The sequence below is a fragment of the Caretta caretta genome, chromosome 1, assembly GCF_965140235.1.
Source record: "Caretta caretta isolate rCarCar2 chromosome 1, rCarCar1.hap1, whole genome shotgun sequence".
Taxonomy (NCBI): Eukaryota; Metazoa; Chordata; order Testudines; family Cheloniidae; genus Caretta; species Caretta caretta.
Window position 1 is genome coordinate 213,989,827 of NC_134206.1, and position 16,123 is coordinate 214,005,949.

General features: G+C 42.6%; 1 protein-coding gene across 18 annotated transcripts in view; it reads left to right on the forward strand.

Annotated features, from left to right (window-relative positions):
* Positions 1-220: 220 nt before the first annotated feature.
* The window catches only part of KEL (Kell metallo-endopeptidase (Kell blood group)), a 35,569-nt gene continuing 19,666 nt past the window's right edge, over positions 221-16,123 (forward strand). For 5 of the 18 annotated variants that reach the window (XR_007352883.2, XM_048821696.2, XM_048821687.2 and 2 more), the window contains exons 1-6: positions 221-481; positions 9,531-9,720; positions 11,356-11,559; positions 12,414-12,538; positions 13,476-13,622; positions 15,863-15,928. Coding sequence is in view for 17 of the 18 variants with exons in the window: in XM_048821696.2 (XP_048677653.1) it covers positions 236-481; positions 9,531-9,720; positions 11,356-11,559; positions 12,414-12,538; positions 13,476-13,622; positions 15,863-15,928 (978 nt within the window). In the remaining variant the exon portion in view is untranslated. Of the gene's footprint in view, positions 631-9,527; positions 9,721-11,297; positions 11,560-12,413; positions 12,539-13,475; positions 13,623-15,862; positions 15,929-16,123 lie in introns of those variants that run through there. The other 13 variants (XM_048821714.2, XM_048821733.2, XM_048821739.2 and 10 more) reach the window with 13 other exon arrangements.

Genomic DNA, 16,123 nt, shown 5'->3' on the forward strand with positions numbered 1-16,123 from the left:
TTGCACCTTCTGTGGGTGGAGGAGCACCAGAATGTGCTCCTCATTATAAGTGTCATTATCTTGGAGGTTAGCAGAGGCCTCAGGGCCCAAAACAGCAGGTTCAGACAGGCAGTTAGAATATCAGAGCAGGCATGTGGAGTGGAGGGAACAGCAGGGCAGCTGGGGTAGGAAAGAAGAAGCGGTGAGTTGGCAGGGGGGAAAAATTGCATATTTGTGACCAACATGGGTTCCTGGCATGGCGGAGAGGGAGCAGGTCCACAGGGTAACTCAGACAGATAGGCTGTGGTGGAACCTTGTTCCCCCAAAGGGAAGGAGAAAGCGAAAATGCACTGACGGGGGAGGAACTGGTATCAGCAGGAGAAGGTGGGCGGGGAGTTGCAGAAATGTATCCATATCTCTCTCTCTCGGCCTCCTGTTTTCTTTAAGGGTGTTTTTCAAAGCCCTTTTTCTCATCTCCTCCTCCTCCGAGCACTCAGCCAAGGTGGGAAAGAGAGACTGTCTGTGATCTGAACTGTGTTCTTTACCAGCTCTTGGGGAGGAGTAGGGCATAAACAACCTAGCAGCAGCAGCAGTAACCATACAGGGAGCAGGAGAGTCTCCACAATGAATGGCATAAGGACGCCTCAGCAGGTAGGGAAAGAGCTCTAGTCCCCTATTCATATCATTTAACACACTTGTGCTCCCTCTCTTTTCCTTCCTTTCTATGTCTCTCTTTCACTCTTATCCTGCTCTGTGCCCTAAGGGGGGTTGAACAGCTGGACTCAATCGCACTTGAGAGTTGGGGTACAAAAGCACTTGCACAGGGCCCAGCACTAGGGGTTCAGGTTCCAGCATGGGGATCTACAAAGTTTGAGTTTCAACTTTGTTTTGGATTTGCCTAATTTACACATAGATAACTCCTGGCTCCCCCTCCCTGCTGCCGGTGAGACAAGATATCAGAGTTTTCTGTCTCTATATTTATCTGTATCCCCTGCTTTGCCCACATTTGTCTCCATATCTCTGTATCAGAGTGAGTGAATTTGCAGGGGAGGCTCATTTTGCACGATTCCAGTTGGTAACTGCTGCTAGAACCACCAGCTACAATTCAGAGTCATCCGAGTGGACAGTTTTGTCTTGGAGTTGCTGTCCACAGTTAAAGATTTTAGAAAACTGGTTCCCACTGGTGGCCATTTTGAGGTTATACTGAGACCTAAATGAACAATTTGCAACAAATAATGTATCTGATGAGGTTTTTTTATAGTATCCACAATTTGTCCACACACAAATTGCAGAATTCCAGATACACTCTTTATTCAGAATTATTTGCAATTTTTTTCAACATTTTTTTTTTAGTGTGAGCTCATTCTTCAGTTGAAAATATTTGCAAATTGAAAATCACATTGTATTGGCTAATTATATGTCATGTGGTTTTGTTTCTCTTTCCTGACTAGATGTCTTATGTAATTGGAATCAACATAACTGCACATTTATAATCAAATGTACATTTGCCAAGCAGTGCTAATTTGGTTAAATATATAAGATCCAAATGGAACAGAAACAATACCATATGAGTTATGTAACTAATCAACATAACATTAATTTCAAAATGTCTATTAGGTTATAATTAAAGCTGTTGAATTCAGCAAAAAGCAGAGTTCATAAGCCTTTGTTTGTATTCTAAATTGCTGTTCCATTTGTTCGTGTTCATACCCATTTTTATTTTCTGTTCAGACAAATGGGGTTTTGTTGGCATGTATATTTGGGGAATGGCTGTTTTACATACAAATACCCACATTCTCATGAGAACAAGAGTAGTTGTCATTCATTATTTCAATTTTTTATTGGCTGTTTTTATGCTTCACACTTTTCAGTCTTCCAGGCCAGTGTTCAGCAAACCATCTCTGTTCAGCAAACCACTTTAGTATATGCTTCACTTTCAATGTGTGCTTCAATCCCACATTTTCCAGGGATTTATGCACGTGCTTAAGTGCCTTGCTAAACAGAGATGGATTTAAGGATGTGCTAAAGTGTTTTGCTGGATTGGGGCTCCAAATCTGAGAGGATAAGGTCTTTGGTGCAAGTGCATCCACGGAAATCAGGCCCAGATTAACCAATGTGCACTGGGTGCACTTGCACAGGGCCCCCCATATCAGGTTTTGCCCAGTTGCCCCTCCACTATGATGGAGGGGTGTTGGGACCCTCTGCACCAGGTTGCAGCACCACTCAGGTTTGGATCAGCCAGTCCTCTGTCATGATGGAGGAGGGCGCCGGGCCAAATCTGAGTGGTAGTGTGACCCTGGGTGCCAGGTCACAATGCCTGGAGCAGGGAGCCGGACAGAGCCCCGTGGGACAGAAACCGCTGCCCGGGTGGTAAGTGTGAGGCAGGCTTGTTCTCCAACCCACCCACTTCACCCACCGCTCCCTGGGACCTCCCATCTGCCATGGGACAGTATTAGCATTGTAGTGCTGAGGCGGAGGGTGCTGCTGCTTGTGGCCAGTGCTCCCGCAGCAGGGCAAGGAGGAGGAGGCATTGTGCCTCCCATTGAATCGGGAGACTACATCCACCCCTGCATGTGATTACTGTGGCAAATCATGCCTCAGGCCCACTGAATAGCAAATGGTCAAAGTGAACAGTTTGTGAACAACCCAATGGCTGAAAATAATTCATTCAAGTTATTTAGAGAATACTTACAAATAATAGCTCTGATTCACCACTGCCTTGCACCTTTTGTTTCATCATTTACACCCATACTAACTGAGTGCAAATTAGATGTAAAATGCTACCATTCTGCTTTAGTAGTGTTTTACACCTGCTTTGTGCTCATTTTGCACAAGTATAAATGTTAATGACAAGGGAGAACCAGGCCCAGTGAATGCATAGGCAGAAATCTGTCACAAACAGAAAAAGGGCTAAATTATTTGGAGAATTTATTTGCAACAAATAATTCTACTAGCTTTAACTGTAACAGTCTCAGTTCATGTCCTCTTAGTTTATAAATCATATGGTTGTTGTATCAACCAGACAAGGTACTAACAAGCTTCAAGAGGACTTTATTTTCAAAGTGGAAATCTTTTTACCAAGCTGCTTTTGCACCCTCTCTAGCTCTCTCCCAGCCTCTCAACTCCTCCCCCCTCCTTCCTGTTTCCTGTCCTTTCAGACTCCCAACAGCCCATGCTCCCAATTCTAATAATTACAAACAACATCTAAACACCACATTTCTTAAGAAACTCTCTCAATTAAAATAAATGTTGTTCTAACCACAGGAACAAATATGAAACACGACACTATATTGTTGGCAAAAATATTACACTGAAAACACTGTAGATACTACATAAATCGTCTCTAGTCCAGACAGGAGGTCGTCTGGGTCTGACAGGCCGTCTCTCAAGCCCTGGTTCCAGTGTAATGTCTTGTGGTGTTGGTATTACGGTGAAGTCATCCACTGCAGACTGGGTGTTGGCATAATTTCCTCTTGGTGCATAGGCAGGTGCAAGATAATAAGCATTCCATACCCACCCATCAGAAAGTCAATCGGTGTAAGGTCCTTTCTTCTCTATGATTTTAAGAGGAGCTGTGAATTTATGGTCCCCTTTGCATAAAATTCCTGGTTTTCGTATTCTAACAAAGGAACTACACTCAAACTTTGGTTCCTTAGCATCTCACTGCTTGTCTGTGAAAGCCTTATACTTTGCTTGGCTCTGTTCAGCTGTTTTTCTCACATCGTCCTTGTTTGGGGCATCAGGTCTTGCCTTTAACAATCCAGCAATGTTCAGTTTAGTTTTCATCTGTTTTCCACGCAGTAACTCTGCGGGTGATCTTTGCGTTGTGGCATATCTTGTAGCCTGGTATGCTTGCAAGAAATCAGTAGTGAAGGGTATCCACAATCGTCCTTCCAGTATAGCCGTTTGCAAACTCTCTTTCAAACTTCTGTTAAACGGTTCGATTTCCCCATTGGCTTGAGGGTAATATAGGGATGACCTTCTGTGTAAAATGTTCCTCTGTGCTAGAAAAGTTTCAAACTCCAGGGAAGTAAATTGACTACCATTATCTGAAACCAGTTCTTTGGGGTTACATTCCCTGCTAAAAACTGAAGAGAGGAACTTAATTACTGTATCAGAATAGATTTGCGATGTAAACACAAATGTTTACTGTTTACTCAGGCCATTTACTGAAATAGTCTATTAAAGTCATGGCATAATGGCAGTCAGTTGGAGCAGTATCAAAGGGTCCTACAATGTCAATTGCCACTTTTTCCCATGCAGATTCAGGAAGAGGAACAGGCTGTAATGGAGGGGTACATATCACTGCTGTCTTATCATGCATTTGGCAAGTGACACAGGATTTTATAAAAAGAAAAGGAGTATTTATTTGGTTAGTCTCTAAGGTGCCACAAGTACTCCTTTTCTTTTTGCGAATACAGACTAACACGGCTGTTACTCTGAAACAGGATTTTATGAGTGCTTCAGTTTGAGAGTCCATCTGTGGCCACCAATACAGATCCTGTAGTCATTGTTTGGTTCAGACAATTCCCTGATGTGTATCTTGTGCCAGGTGTATGAGTTTTGACTGTAATTCTTCTGGCACAAGGAGCCAGTGTGTACCTCGTAGCACACAGCCATCAAACAAAGAAAGTTCATCCCGAACTCTAAAATAAGGCAGCAAAACTGAGTAGATGACTTATGTAATTAACCTACGCACTGTAAATTCCAAATTGTGTATTTTACTCTTAAATAATCAGTTAGAAATTAGCTTCCAGTGACTATACAAGCATTTGGGCTGACATGGCAAATTTGGCAAGAGTTGGTGTTAGTAAAACTTGAGTGCCTGAATTTTCATGGGAAGCAAATAGGATTGTGAACATGGCTGAGTCAAAGTACACCTTCCCCTTCAGACTAATATTCTTAGAAAATTGTTTCCTTGCTTTGTTCACCTCTAGATATATCTTTGCTTTAAATGCCGATTCTTTCTCTTTCCTCTCCCTCCAACCACCAAGAATTTCTCCCACATTCAGCACTTCAGTATCTGAGCACTTTACAAAATTATCATTACCACAAGACAAAAGCTTCTTCCTTAGACACTCTGGGTTGTTTTTTTTCAGCGATTTCCTCTCCTCCTCTATCATCCCCGTTATTGCAGATGTGGGGAAAGATCAGCTGAAGAAACAAGTTTTATACTTTGCGCTAAGAGCTGTGAGCTCTGAGCTTATTTTTCATGGGAAGTGAATTCTATCCGCTTGAGACAACTGCTGAAAAAGCTCTGCCTTCTCCTCTCTCAGGATTAATTCTCCAGACTAACATTTTCATAGTTCCTTATTAGACATCTATGGAGATGGACAAAGATCTTTTCTAGCACTGCACTAGTTGAAATTATGGGCCAAAGATTCAGCAAAAAAATTCAAAAGTAAATTGAACAGTTTTGTTTTGTTCAAAATTTTTCACATTGTTTTCAATTTTTGAAAAAAAAAGGGAAAAGAAAATTACTTTTGAAAAAATGTGTTTTGAATTTCTGGATTCCCCGCCCCCCATATCAGTTTTTACTTCTGCCCATTTTTTAAAAAGGCAAGGGGGTGTAAAAATGCGGGGGAGGGGAGTGATTTTCTCTCACTATATATACACATTTTCATACATTTCCTGTAGTGAATCATTTAAATAGAGATAGTCGGGTTTTTCCACGTATTTCTCTAACTTCTTTACCTTTCCTATCCCCCTTTTTCAGGGGAAGGAAGTTAGGAAGTAAGTAAAATTGAGAGAAACTGGGAAATTTCCAACTATTTTGAAATAAAAAATTCAAACGTTTAAAAGTTTTGGATATTTTAACATTTGTGTTTAGAAATTTTTCTAAACAAACAAGTCATCAACAATAATATATTTTTTATATATTTATTCACCAAAAAAAATTAATTAAACCCTATTTTTGGAGTCACACACACACACACACACACACACAAGTGTATCTGCCCAGGTGATTACTTGGCTTGGCTTGATTCTGTGTCTAACCTTAAAGACTGAAACAGAAAATTTGAATTTGGCCATTTATTCTGTGAGGAGCTCATGAAGTAAGCAGAGCTTTTGGGAGATCTGCTTTTATTGACATTGGAGCTTACCTTAGCCCTGCTGCACTGCCGAATGGACTTTTAACGGCCTGGTCAGCAGTGCTGACCAGAGCCACCAGGGTCCCTTTTCGACCAGGTGTTCTGGTCGAAAACTGGATGCCTGGCAATCCTATCTTTATTAACATATGTAACCTATAAATGACAGGGTCCATACCCCATTTGCCCATGCCCACCCCCCACCCTGGAATATCCAGTCCCCACAACATGGAGCAGCACTGGAAATGTGACCCACTCCTCAGTCTCCTGTAAACCATTCAGACTCCACACTCCTTCATGAATTGAAGCTAGTGATGGCTTGGAGGTGAAAGGCTCTCTATCCTCTTCCTCAGTCTCCTCCAACCAGACAGCCAGTTTACCCACTCACTCCTCTCTTACCTGGAAGGGGCAACCTGCACATGATAGGCTCCATATCCCATTCCTCAGTCCCCTGTAAGCTATCCAAATGTCTTGCACCCCACAACTTCAGGCCAGATTGGAAGATGTAAAAGCTTCCATATCCCATTGCCAAAACCCTTTGAGTATCCAGACCTACCTGAGCTGAGACCAGACTGAAGCCAGAGACTATTTGAAAAATTCTGTAGATCAGTGGCACCCCTTGCCCCCTACAGTTTCCCAGAGCCATTTTATCCCCTTTGGACCTAAGGTCAAGGGTAGTTAGTTTGTGTTGGGCCATGTGTATCTAGCCATGAGAGGCAGAGGAGGCATTCCCCCATTCTGTATCTTCTTCCCACAGCACTAAGGGAGGAGATCAGTGTCCTTTTGAGCAGACCCAGGACATTGTTATTTCAAAAGTTGAATGTCATTCCTTCAAACCCAACATAAAATACAGATAAGCTAAATCCAAACGCTATTATTTAGGAAATATGAAATGTTTTAGGAACATTTGTTCTTGTCATGATCTTCACAGCACAGACCCTAAAATCTCAGCTTCTTCGCATTATTCAGAATTGTGGGTTTGGAGGGAGCACTGTAAATATCCGGTTTGTTTGCTTGCTTGCTTGCTTTGTTTTAATCACTATTCTTTAAACAGAGGCATTATTTAATAAGGAACATATTAATACACTTTATGTAGGGTCTACTGTGAATTATAGATTACACAGCGAATGAAAAGTCATATCTTGCTGCTTCCTGTCTTCTTATACCACAACTTTCAGCATTTGAGGAGGAGATATAAGTACCCTTCAAAGACCACAAGACCACAGTACTCCAGGATTTTGAACAACTTGTAATCAGGCTGCCAACCTGAAAAACAGAGAAACATATTGCAGGGGCAAGGAGGGGGCACAAGGGATAGTTTTGGAGGGAGTGAAGGAGTTGCACACAGAAGAAAAGGGTACCCACTCCTCTCTGTTCTTAAGCCATGCAAATTCTCCCTCCCTTTCCACCCCTTCCCTGAGACTGTCTTCACTTTTAGAGTAAAACCCAGTGTGTGTTACCGTCACCGTGAGGTGGAAGAAAACCATTTTTCTTTTTTTTTTGTGTTTGGTCTGGTCACTTTCTATGTTTTCTACCCTATATGTGTAGGCCCAGCTCCTGTGTATTTGATTTCCTTTCTCCTATTCCAAATCCTGCCTTAATTAGTTGGGGGCAGATTTTCAAAGGCACAGTTATGCACCCATTGAAGGCCAATGGGAACTGGGCACCTAACTGGAATGTCTGCCTTTGAAAATCCCACATTAATGATTGTGCTGCCTTTCCTTTCCTTGGTGAAACACTGGAATGCGTTACCTAGGGAGGTGGTAGAATCTCCTTCCTTAGAGGTTTTTAAGGTCAGGCTTGACAAAGCCCTGGCTGGGATGATTTAACTGGGAATTGGTCCTGCTTCGAGCAGGGGGTTGGACTAGATGACCTTCTGGGGTCCCTTCCAACCCTTATATTCTATGATTCTATGATTCAAGGATGTAAAATACTAGTGTGCTAAGCATTATGGCCCCAGATCCATAAAAATATTGAGGCAGGTTCCTAAATTCCATTGAAATCAATGGAAGTTAGAAGCCTCAATACCTTTGTGGATCTGGGGCTAGAACCCTGCTTTTTGCTCTTCTTCTATTCAGCTCTGTATAGGATCTTATATCATGCTCATCACTATAGTGTGTGAGCAGCTTCCAGCAGAGATAGGAGCACTTTCCAGCACTGCATTAAGCAGCGGGACTAACGTCTGCCATGTCTGGTTAGTTCTCTCATATTCTCACATGGGGAGAAGAGTGTGTAGGAGTGTCATAAAAATAAAGGGAAGGGTATTTCTGTATACAGTGCTATAAAATCCCTCCTGACCAGAGGCAAAACCGTTTTACCTGTAAAGGGTTAAGAAGCTAAGATAACCTCGCTGGCACCTGACCAAAATGACCAATGAGATGACAAGATACTTTCAAAGCTCGGGGGGAGGAAGAGAACAAAGGGTCTGTCTGTCTGTGTGATGCTTTTGCCAGGAACAGATCAGGAATGCAGTTTCAGAACTTCTGTTAGTTAGTAAGTAATCTAGCTAGAAATGCGATTTCCTTTTGTTTAATGGCTGGCAAAATAAGCTGTGCTGAATGGAATGTATATTCCTGCTTTTGTATCTTTTTGTAACTTAAGGTTTTGCCTAGAGGGATTCTCTATGTTTTGAATCTGATTATCCTGTAAGGTATTTACCATCCTTAGTTTCTGGAGGAGTCCATTCCACGCTCTCAGATCAGCCCCTGAGAAAGCTCTGTCTCCTGCACCAATGACCTTATAGAATCATAGAATATCAGGGTTGGAAGGGACCTCAGGAGGTCATCTAATGCAACCCCCTGCTCGAAGTAGGACCAATCCCCAATTTTTGCCCCAGATCCCTAAACGGCCCCCTCAAGGATTGAACTCACAACCCTGGGTTTGAGCAGGCCAATGCTCAGACCACTGAGCTATCCCTCCCCCTTCTGTTTCTATACCATCTCCACATTCCTCCTCCCCCACCTGGGTTTTCTGTTATCTTTTCTCTGCTTTTATTATGATTATTGTTTATTATTAATCATGTTTATGGCAGTAGTGCCCAAGGCCTAGATACAAACACAAAGCAGCTGCTGGTCCCAGCCCAAAAGAGCTTACAGTCTGAACAGACCAGAGAGACACAGGGTTGGGGCAAGGGGGTAAAACACAAGCAGAATGAACAATAGGATGGCAGCATGTTAGTGCCATGATTTTGGGGGAGGATTTGGGGAGTCAGCTAAGTGGAAAGAAAGGGAAGGATCGCTGCAGTTGGTGAGGAAGAGGTGCAGAAACTGCTGTTGAGGGTTCTGCAAGGCATGGATAGAAGCAACTGGGGAACTGGTACAATTAGTAATGTCTCTGGTTACCACCCCTCCTGTGTCAATACTAGTTGAACAGGTGGAGCTAGGAGGGCATGTGACCTGGTGTGACTTTAATAGGAATGTTTCTCTCTTCATCTCCTCTCTTTTCCTCACTCCCCCTTTTCAGGCCTGTGAGGAGGATCCGAGAGAGGCTTCAAAGAAAGGAAGATGGCTCCGGGGGAAGAGCCTGCTCCTGTGTGCTCTCATGCTCAGCACTGTCCTTGGGTTTGCATTGCTTCTTGCCTACACCATCCTGACCGGTGGCCTGGGTACAAGACATGACAGTCCTTCTCCTTTCCCTCACACCCGACCCACCAGTGAGACCCCTTCCTCTCTCCTCTCCCTTCATTGCCTTTTGGGCTGAGCATCTATGCTAGGTCCAGGCCCTGGATGATTCCTAAATCTTAGGAAAACAAATGTCTGAAGTAAATAAATTGTAATAAAGAGATATTGCCCTACCCCTCTCCAAGCCCTCCCTGCCATGTGAAGGCCTCCTCACTCCCAAGCTCCCACACTTCCCAACCTAGTGTGGCCTGGCCCAGCTTCCATGAAGAGCAGCACTGCACCTTCTAAAAGCTATTGTATTACAGTACTCTCATCCCCTCTCTCTTACCCACAGCTTCTGTATCCCTGAGCAGTATTGGTCTGTCTGTAGGTGACCCAGCAGAAATAGGGATAAGTCTGGAATTTGGGGCTGGGGCTTGGAATTGCCCCTCCTTTCCATCCCTGAATTCATAGGCCCGTCTTAGTTTTCACAGATCCAACCAATGGAATCCTTGTACTAATAAGACAATTAGAGAGTTCCTGTCAGTGGCAGAGCTGGAAATAGAGCCCAGGAATCCAGATCCACAAGCAGTCCACTTTTCTAACCACTAGACAGATCTCTGCTATAAAGGATCTATAAATATGAAGAGGCCAAGTCATACATATCCTATTCCCCAGTTTACTTATTTTCCCCTTAGCTGGCATTTCCTTTTAACTCCTCTCCTATCCTTTCCCCATTTGTGAGGGCTGGGGATACCCTCACTATAGACCCCTAGAAGGCTGCATTATTTCAAATCTCCCACCTTTTCCCACGTACATCATACCAACCAGTGAAGGTCTGAGCCCTACTTGTATATTATACAGGAATTTGTTTAGGCCAGTGTCCTATGTCTCAGACAAAGGCCCTTCCACCCTTCACCTTGAGACATTATGCTGCAGCTTATGGCCTTGTCTAGACACAAACATCCAAGGGTTTAACTAAAGATGTATTATTATTTTGACTGAAGAGTAGCTTATTTCAGCGAAGAACTGACTTAACTGGAAACCAACATAAACCACTCTTAAAACAAAATAAGAGTGTCTACCCAGGAGTTTACACAGGCTTAATTAAATCAGTTTTTAAATCAACATAAGTTGGACTGGTACAACTTTCCTCTGTAGAAAAGGTGTGACAGATTTCACTTTTGGGAAATGCTTCCTGATATATCATTGTTCAGGTTTCTCTCTTTTCCCCTAGCTATGCCCTTCTCTTCCTCTCTGGTGTTTACACCCTTCCTAACCTTGTAGTGGTTATCATGTTCCCTTGGGGTCATTACTTGGCCAAACACCCACTGACACAGTGAATGTGGTAAGAAGATGGAAATAGGAGAAGTTCGCTGATAATCAGCTTTGTGGCCGCTTGGGTTGTGCCCAGATGGGACCTCCTCCCTGGGGTGACCCTACAGCCTTTATTTTAATGGCTTCCCTTAATTGGTACTTATTGTCATCCATCCACAAAGTCAGACATAGGATAACACTTTATCCTCTGTTCAGCAATCATTTTTCAAAGAATCCAACACTGTGCCAAAAGCATAGGATTTTTACCACAAATAAAACTTCAAAATAACCTCTTTCCTATATTTTCATACAGTTGTCCTGAATTTCCTTCACCCTGCTAATGATGGCTCCTGTCTTTGCTTCTTGCCCAGAACCTTGTGACACGGAGGAATGTCTCATGCTCCTGGCCAGACTCCTGGAGGTGAGAAATGCCACCATAGACCCCTGTGAGGATTTTTATGGCTATGCCTGTGGCAACTGGGAAGCCAACCACTTGCGCACGGAGACTATGGAGTCATCAAATGTGTTTGATGTCCTGCTGGAAGAAAACCAGCTGATCCTGAAGAGGCTCTTAGGTAGGGAGGGGAGATGGATGGTGTATGTACTGCCAGCATCCTCTTCAGTCAGAGATGTGATTACTGGACATACAACAGTGCAGCCATTCCCAACAGGGACCAAACCCAACCCGTCACCTCTCTGTCACTGCAACCACAAGCATGAGCCCCAGCATGCACCAGTATGGGACCGCACCGCTGGGAATAACACCATCCCCGTCACCACAACCACCAACATGCATCACTACAACCTTCCCCAGAAAATGATCAAACAATTTCAGTCACAATAGACACAGTGACAACCACATGGTCTCTCACTTCAGCCCCTTAAAGTCCAAATCATTTTCCTGACATCTCACACCACCACTGTTGAAGTAGCCATGCCAATCAGGCAGCAATACAACCAACTGTGCATTGACACACAACCACCCCCATGTTATCTCCCTGTCATTGCCACCAGAGCTATAACCATCCTAGATGGGAACATAAAGCTCTCTTGGGATTCTCCAGTGCTGACTTGTGACTGTATCCCTCTGCCTCTTAGAGTTCGGATGTGATCATGTCTCTCATTACTCTCTTGGCCCCTAGAAACTATAGCAGAAACCTCCTTGCTTACAGCTAAAGCTACTGCTTTGGTTTAGGTGATTGTGAGTTGTACTTTTTAGTGTGGAAAATCCAGATTTGATCTGCACTGGTGACCATGGGGTTTATCTATGCAGCTCCAGTATGCTATATTTTGTCATGGATTATCAAACAAGCTGTAGTTCCTGATTCAGGATGCACATTACCTCTTACCAGCCCCACCTCCTCACCTGATGCTGCTTCTTGCTCTTTAATTTTTGGCTTGTTAGCGTTGTGCGCTTTCCTTTTCTCAGAGGTTCCACAGCTCAGGGTTGAAGGCTCGGCCAAGGGAAAAGCCATCCAGTTCTACCACTCCTGTATGGATACCCAACAGATAGAAGCAGAAGGGGCTCAGCCCTTGAAGGAGCTCATAAATCAGGTGATCATTGTTCACACTATATTATTTCTGAGCATACGTATACCCTTACACTTCAGAAAAGAGTTCTACCAGGAAAAGGATAGAAAACAATAGGGGGAAAGGTAATCTGCTTCATTATTTGCTCCTTCATTATTGCACTTGCTAGCACCAGGTCATTGGCGACTAAGGTGTCAGTGATGGCAAGTTGGTGGCTTCTGCCCATAGAATGAGTATAATTTGTAAATGAGGAGTCATAGCCTAATTTATAACTGACGAGACTCCTTGGCACAAACAGCATTTCCCTAATAGATATGATGGGCCCAACGCTCATACTTGGCTGCCTGATTTCAGGCCCTGACTATGTATTTATTACCTTAATGTCCGTTCAGGCTAGTGCAGCCTTGCAGTTTCAGAATTCCTCCCATCCTGAAGGCAGGGATATTTTTCTTAACAGAAACTCAGTGTAATTCAATAAGATCCAGCCTGCAGGATAGGAAACTCCCTGCAAAAAACAGATGGAATTTTGGGGCCCAGTGAATGTACGATCTGATTTAAGCACCTAAATCCCCAAGTATGAAAAATGAGCCCTAACTGCCCTGCTTGAGGGTCACAGTGAAGTGTAGACACTTTCCTTTCATCCCCCTCTACCTTCTTAAGTCACCTGTGGCCATCATGTGGCTTTCTCTCATCCTCTTGCCCTCCCCTGCCCTGTATGGCAATTTTATGTCATTCCATAAAGATAAAGTGACAGGGTCACTTTAGGGTCACACAGTGAGTGTGAAGATTTTCATGGGTTCTTCCCATTCTTCTTCATTATTTATACTGATCCTGAACTTTGGCTGTCATATTCATCATGTTCCATGGGGTGGAATTTGGAAATCAGTATCCAACAGCTGTTCTTGCTTCTCTTTCCACCAATGGTGATCAGTAAGTTCTCTGTTTGTCACTCTTTCCTCAGGTTGGTGGCTGGAACTTCACAGGCCCCGGGAAACAAACCGATTTTAACCAGACCCTGAAAACACTCATGGGCAAATACAACACTTTCCCCTTCTTCAGAGTATATGTGGGACCCAGCTCTTCTGATCCCAGCACCAATATTATCCAGGTGAGAGGATCAGCAGGAGATGGCAGTCGGAAAGGACAGAGTCAGAGCAGTACCTATTGGCCTTTAGGATCAAACAACTGCTTAAGCTACTGCGAGTGGAAACTGGACATATCTTATGAGTATTATAAACACATTAGCTCCATAAAAAGATCTCTGCAAATCTATGCAATTAAAACAAACAAGAAGAACTGTTTTGCCATGCAGAGTGTAATTAAGCCGTGGAACTCACTGCTGCAGGATATCATTGATGCTACTAGATCATTGAGACTAGAAGAGGATTAGGCACTTTCATGAACTGAACCAACACCAGCAGTAACACTATGTAAGGGACAAATTGTTTTGGTCATCAATCCTCATGAGCTGGGAGGCCAAGGAGTCCTCCTTGCTCCAGTTGTATAATATTACATAATAAGGTATGCTGTGGATATTTTAAAGCCTTTGTCTGTCAGAGACTAGAGATCAGATACTATTTTGTACCAGTTCATTTTCTTACATTTTCCACTAATTTCTTAATTTTGTAATTACTTTTTTAAAAACAACAACCTTTATCATTCATTTCTGGAAATTGAGCATAGGGGGAGTGGGTTAGGGTGAGCACATGCAGATAAAGTTATTTCCCTTTCTCCCACCCTTTATCTGCTCTTGTCTAGTTATATAGTAAGCTGTCTTAGAAGGGACTGGCTCTTGTTATGTGCATAGCACAATGGGGCCCTGGTCTCAGATGGGTCTCTTGGCATCACTTATATAAACAAGTTATGAATTTTTATTTATTATATGTAATAATAATTAGGGCTGTCAAGTGATAAAAAAAGTCATGATTAATTGCATTAATTGCACAATTAATTTCACTGTAAAAACAGTATGTTTCAATTCACTTAATACAAGTACTGTAGTGCAATCTCTATCATGAAAGTTAAACTTACAAATGTAGAATTTGATGTACAAAAATAACTGCATTCAAAAATAAAAAACAACAATGTAAAACTTTAGAGCCTACAAGCCCACTTAGTTCTACTTCTTCTTCAGCCAATCACTCAGACAAACAAGTTTGTTTACATTTGCAGGAGATAATTCTTGTTTACAATGTCACCTGAAAGTGAGAGCAGAGGTTTGAAGGGCACTAATGTAGCCAGTGTTGCAAGATATTTATGTGCCAGATGTGCTAAAGATTCATATGTCCCTTCATACTTTAGCTTCAACCACACTATTCCAGAAGACATGCGTCCATGCTGATGAGTTCTGCTCAATAACAATCCAACGCAGTGCAGACTAACGGATGTTCGTTTTCATCAGCTGAGTCAGATGCTACCAGCAGAAGGTTGATTTTCTTTTTTGGTGGTTTGGGTTCTGTCGTTTTTGCATCGAAGTGTTGCTCTTAAGACTTTTGAAAGCATGCTCCACACTTAATCCCTCTCCGATTTTTGGAAGGCACTTCAGATTCTTAAACCTTGGGTCGAGTGCTGTAGCCATCTTTAGAAATCTCACATTGGTACCTTCTTTGCATTTTGTCAAATCTGCAGTGAAAATGTTCTTAAAAACGAAAAACATGCTGGGTCATCATCCGAAACTGCTCTAACATAAACTATATGACAGAATGCTGGTAAAAAAAAACACAGAGCAGGAGACGTACAATTCTCCCACAAGCAGTTCAGTCACAAATTTAATTAACACATTATTTTTTTAATGAGCATCATCAGCATGGAAGCATGTTGTTTGGAAAGGTGGCCAAAGCATGAAGGGGCATACAAATGTTTAGCATATCTGGCATGTAACTACCATGGAATGCCGGCTACAAGAGTGCCATGCAAACATCTGTTCCCACTTTTAGGTGACATTGTAAATAGGAAGCGGGCAGCATTATCTCCTGTAAATGTAAACAAACTTATTTCTCTTAGCGATTGGCTGAACAAGTAGTACTGAATAGATTTTTAGGCTCTAAAGTTTTACATTGTTTTGTTTTTGATTGCAGTTATGTAACAAAAAAATTACATTTGTCAGATGCGCTTTCACGATAAAGAGATTGCACTACAGTACTTGTATAAGCTGAACTTAAAAATACTATTTCTTTTATTTATCATTTTTACAGTGCAAATATTTGTCTCAATAAAATCAGTTTATGACAATCGTAAGCTGCTTGCAGACAAATTTCTTGAACAGATAAAGAAACAAAAGTCATTGAATACATTATCTCTAGTGTTTCTGGTATTAACTAAGTGTTTTTCCTTCATTTCGTTCCTCAGATTGACCATCCGGAGTTTGAGATGCCACCAGAGAGTGACTACAATGAAAAAGCAAATTATCCCGAGGTACCATGTCAGAGGCTGGGCAAGGCAAAAAAATGCCTACTGGGTTAAGGGATCTACTTTGAAATGTCCCCTGATTTGGAATGGTTTGTGAGTGGTGATCACATGGGCTCAGTGTCGGATGAGATCATGGGGCTATTCTAGGGCTTGTCAACACTAGGACAGGATGGGGGTGTTTTGGAACATTTTTAGCTAACA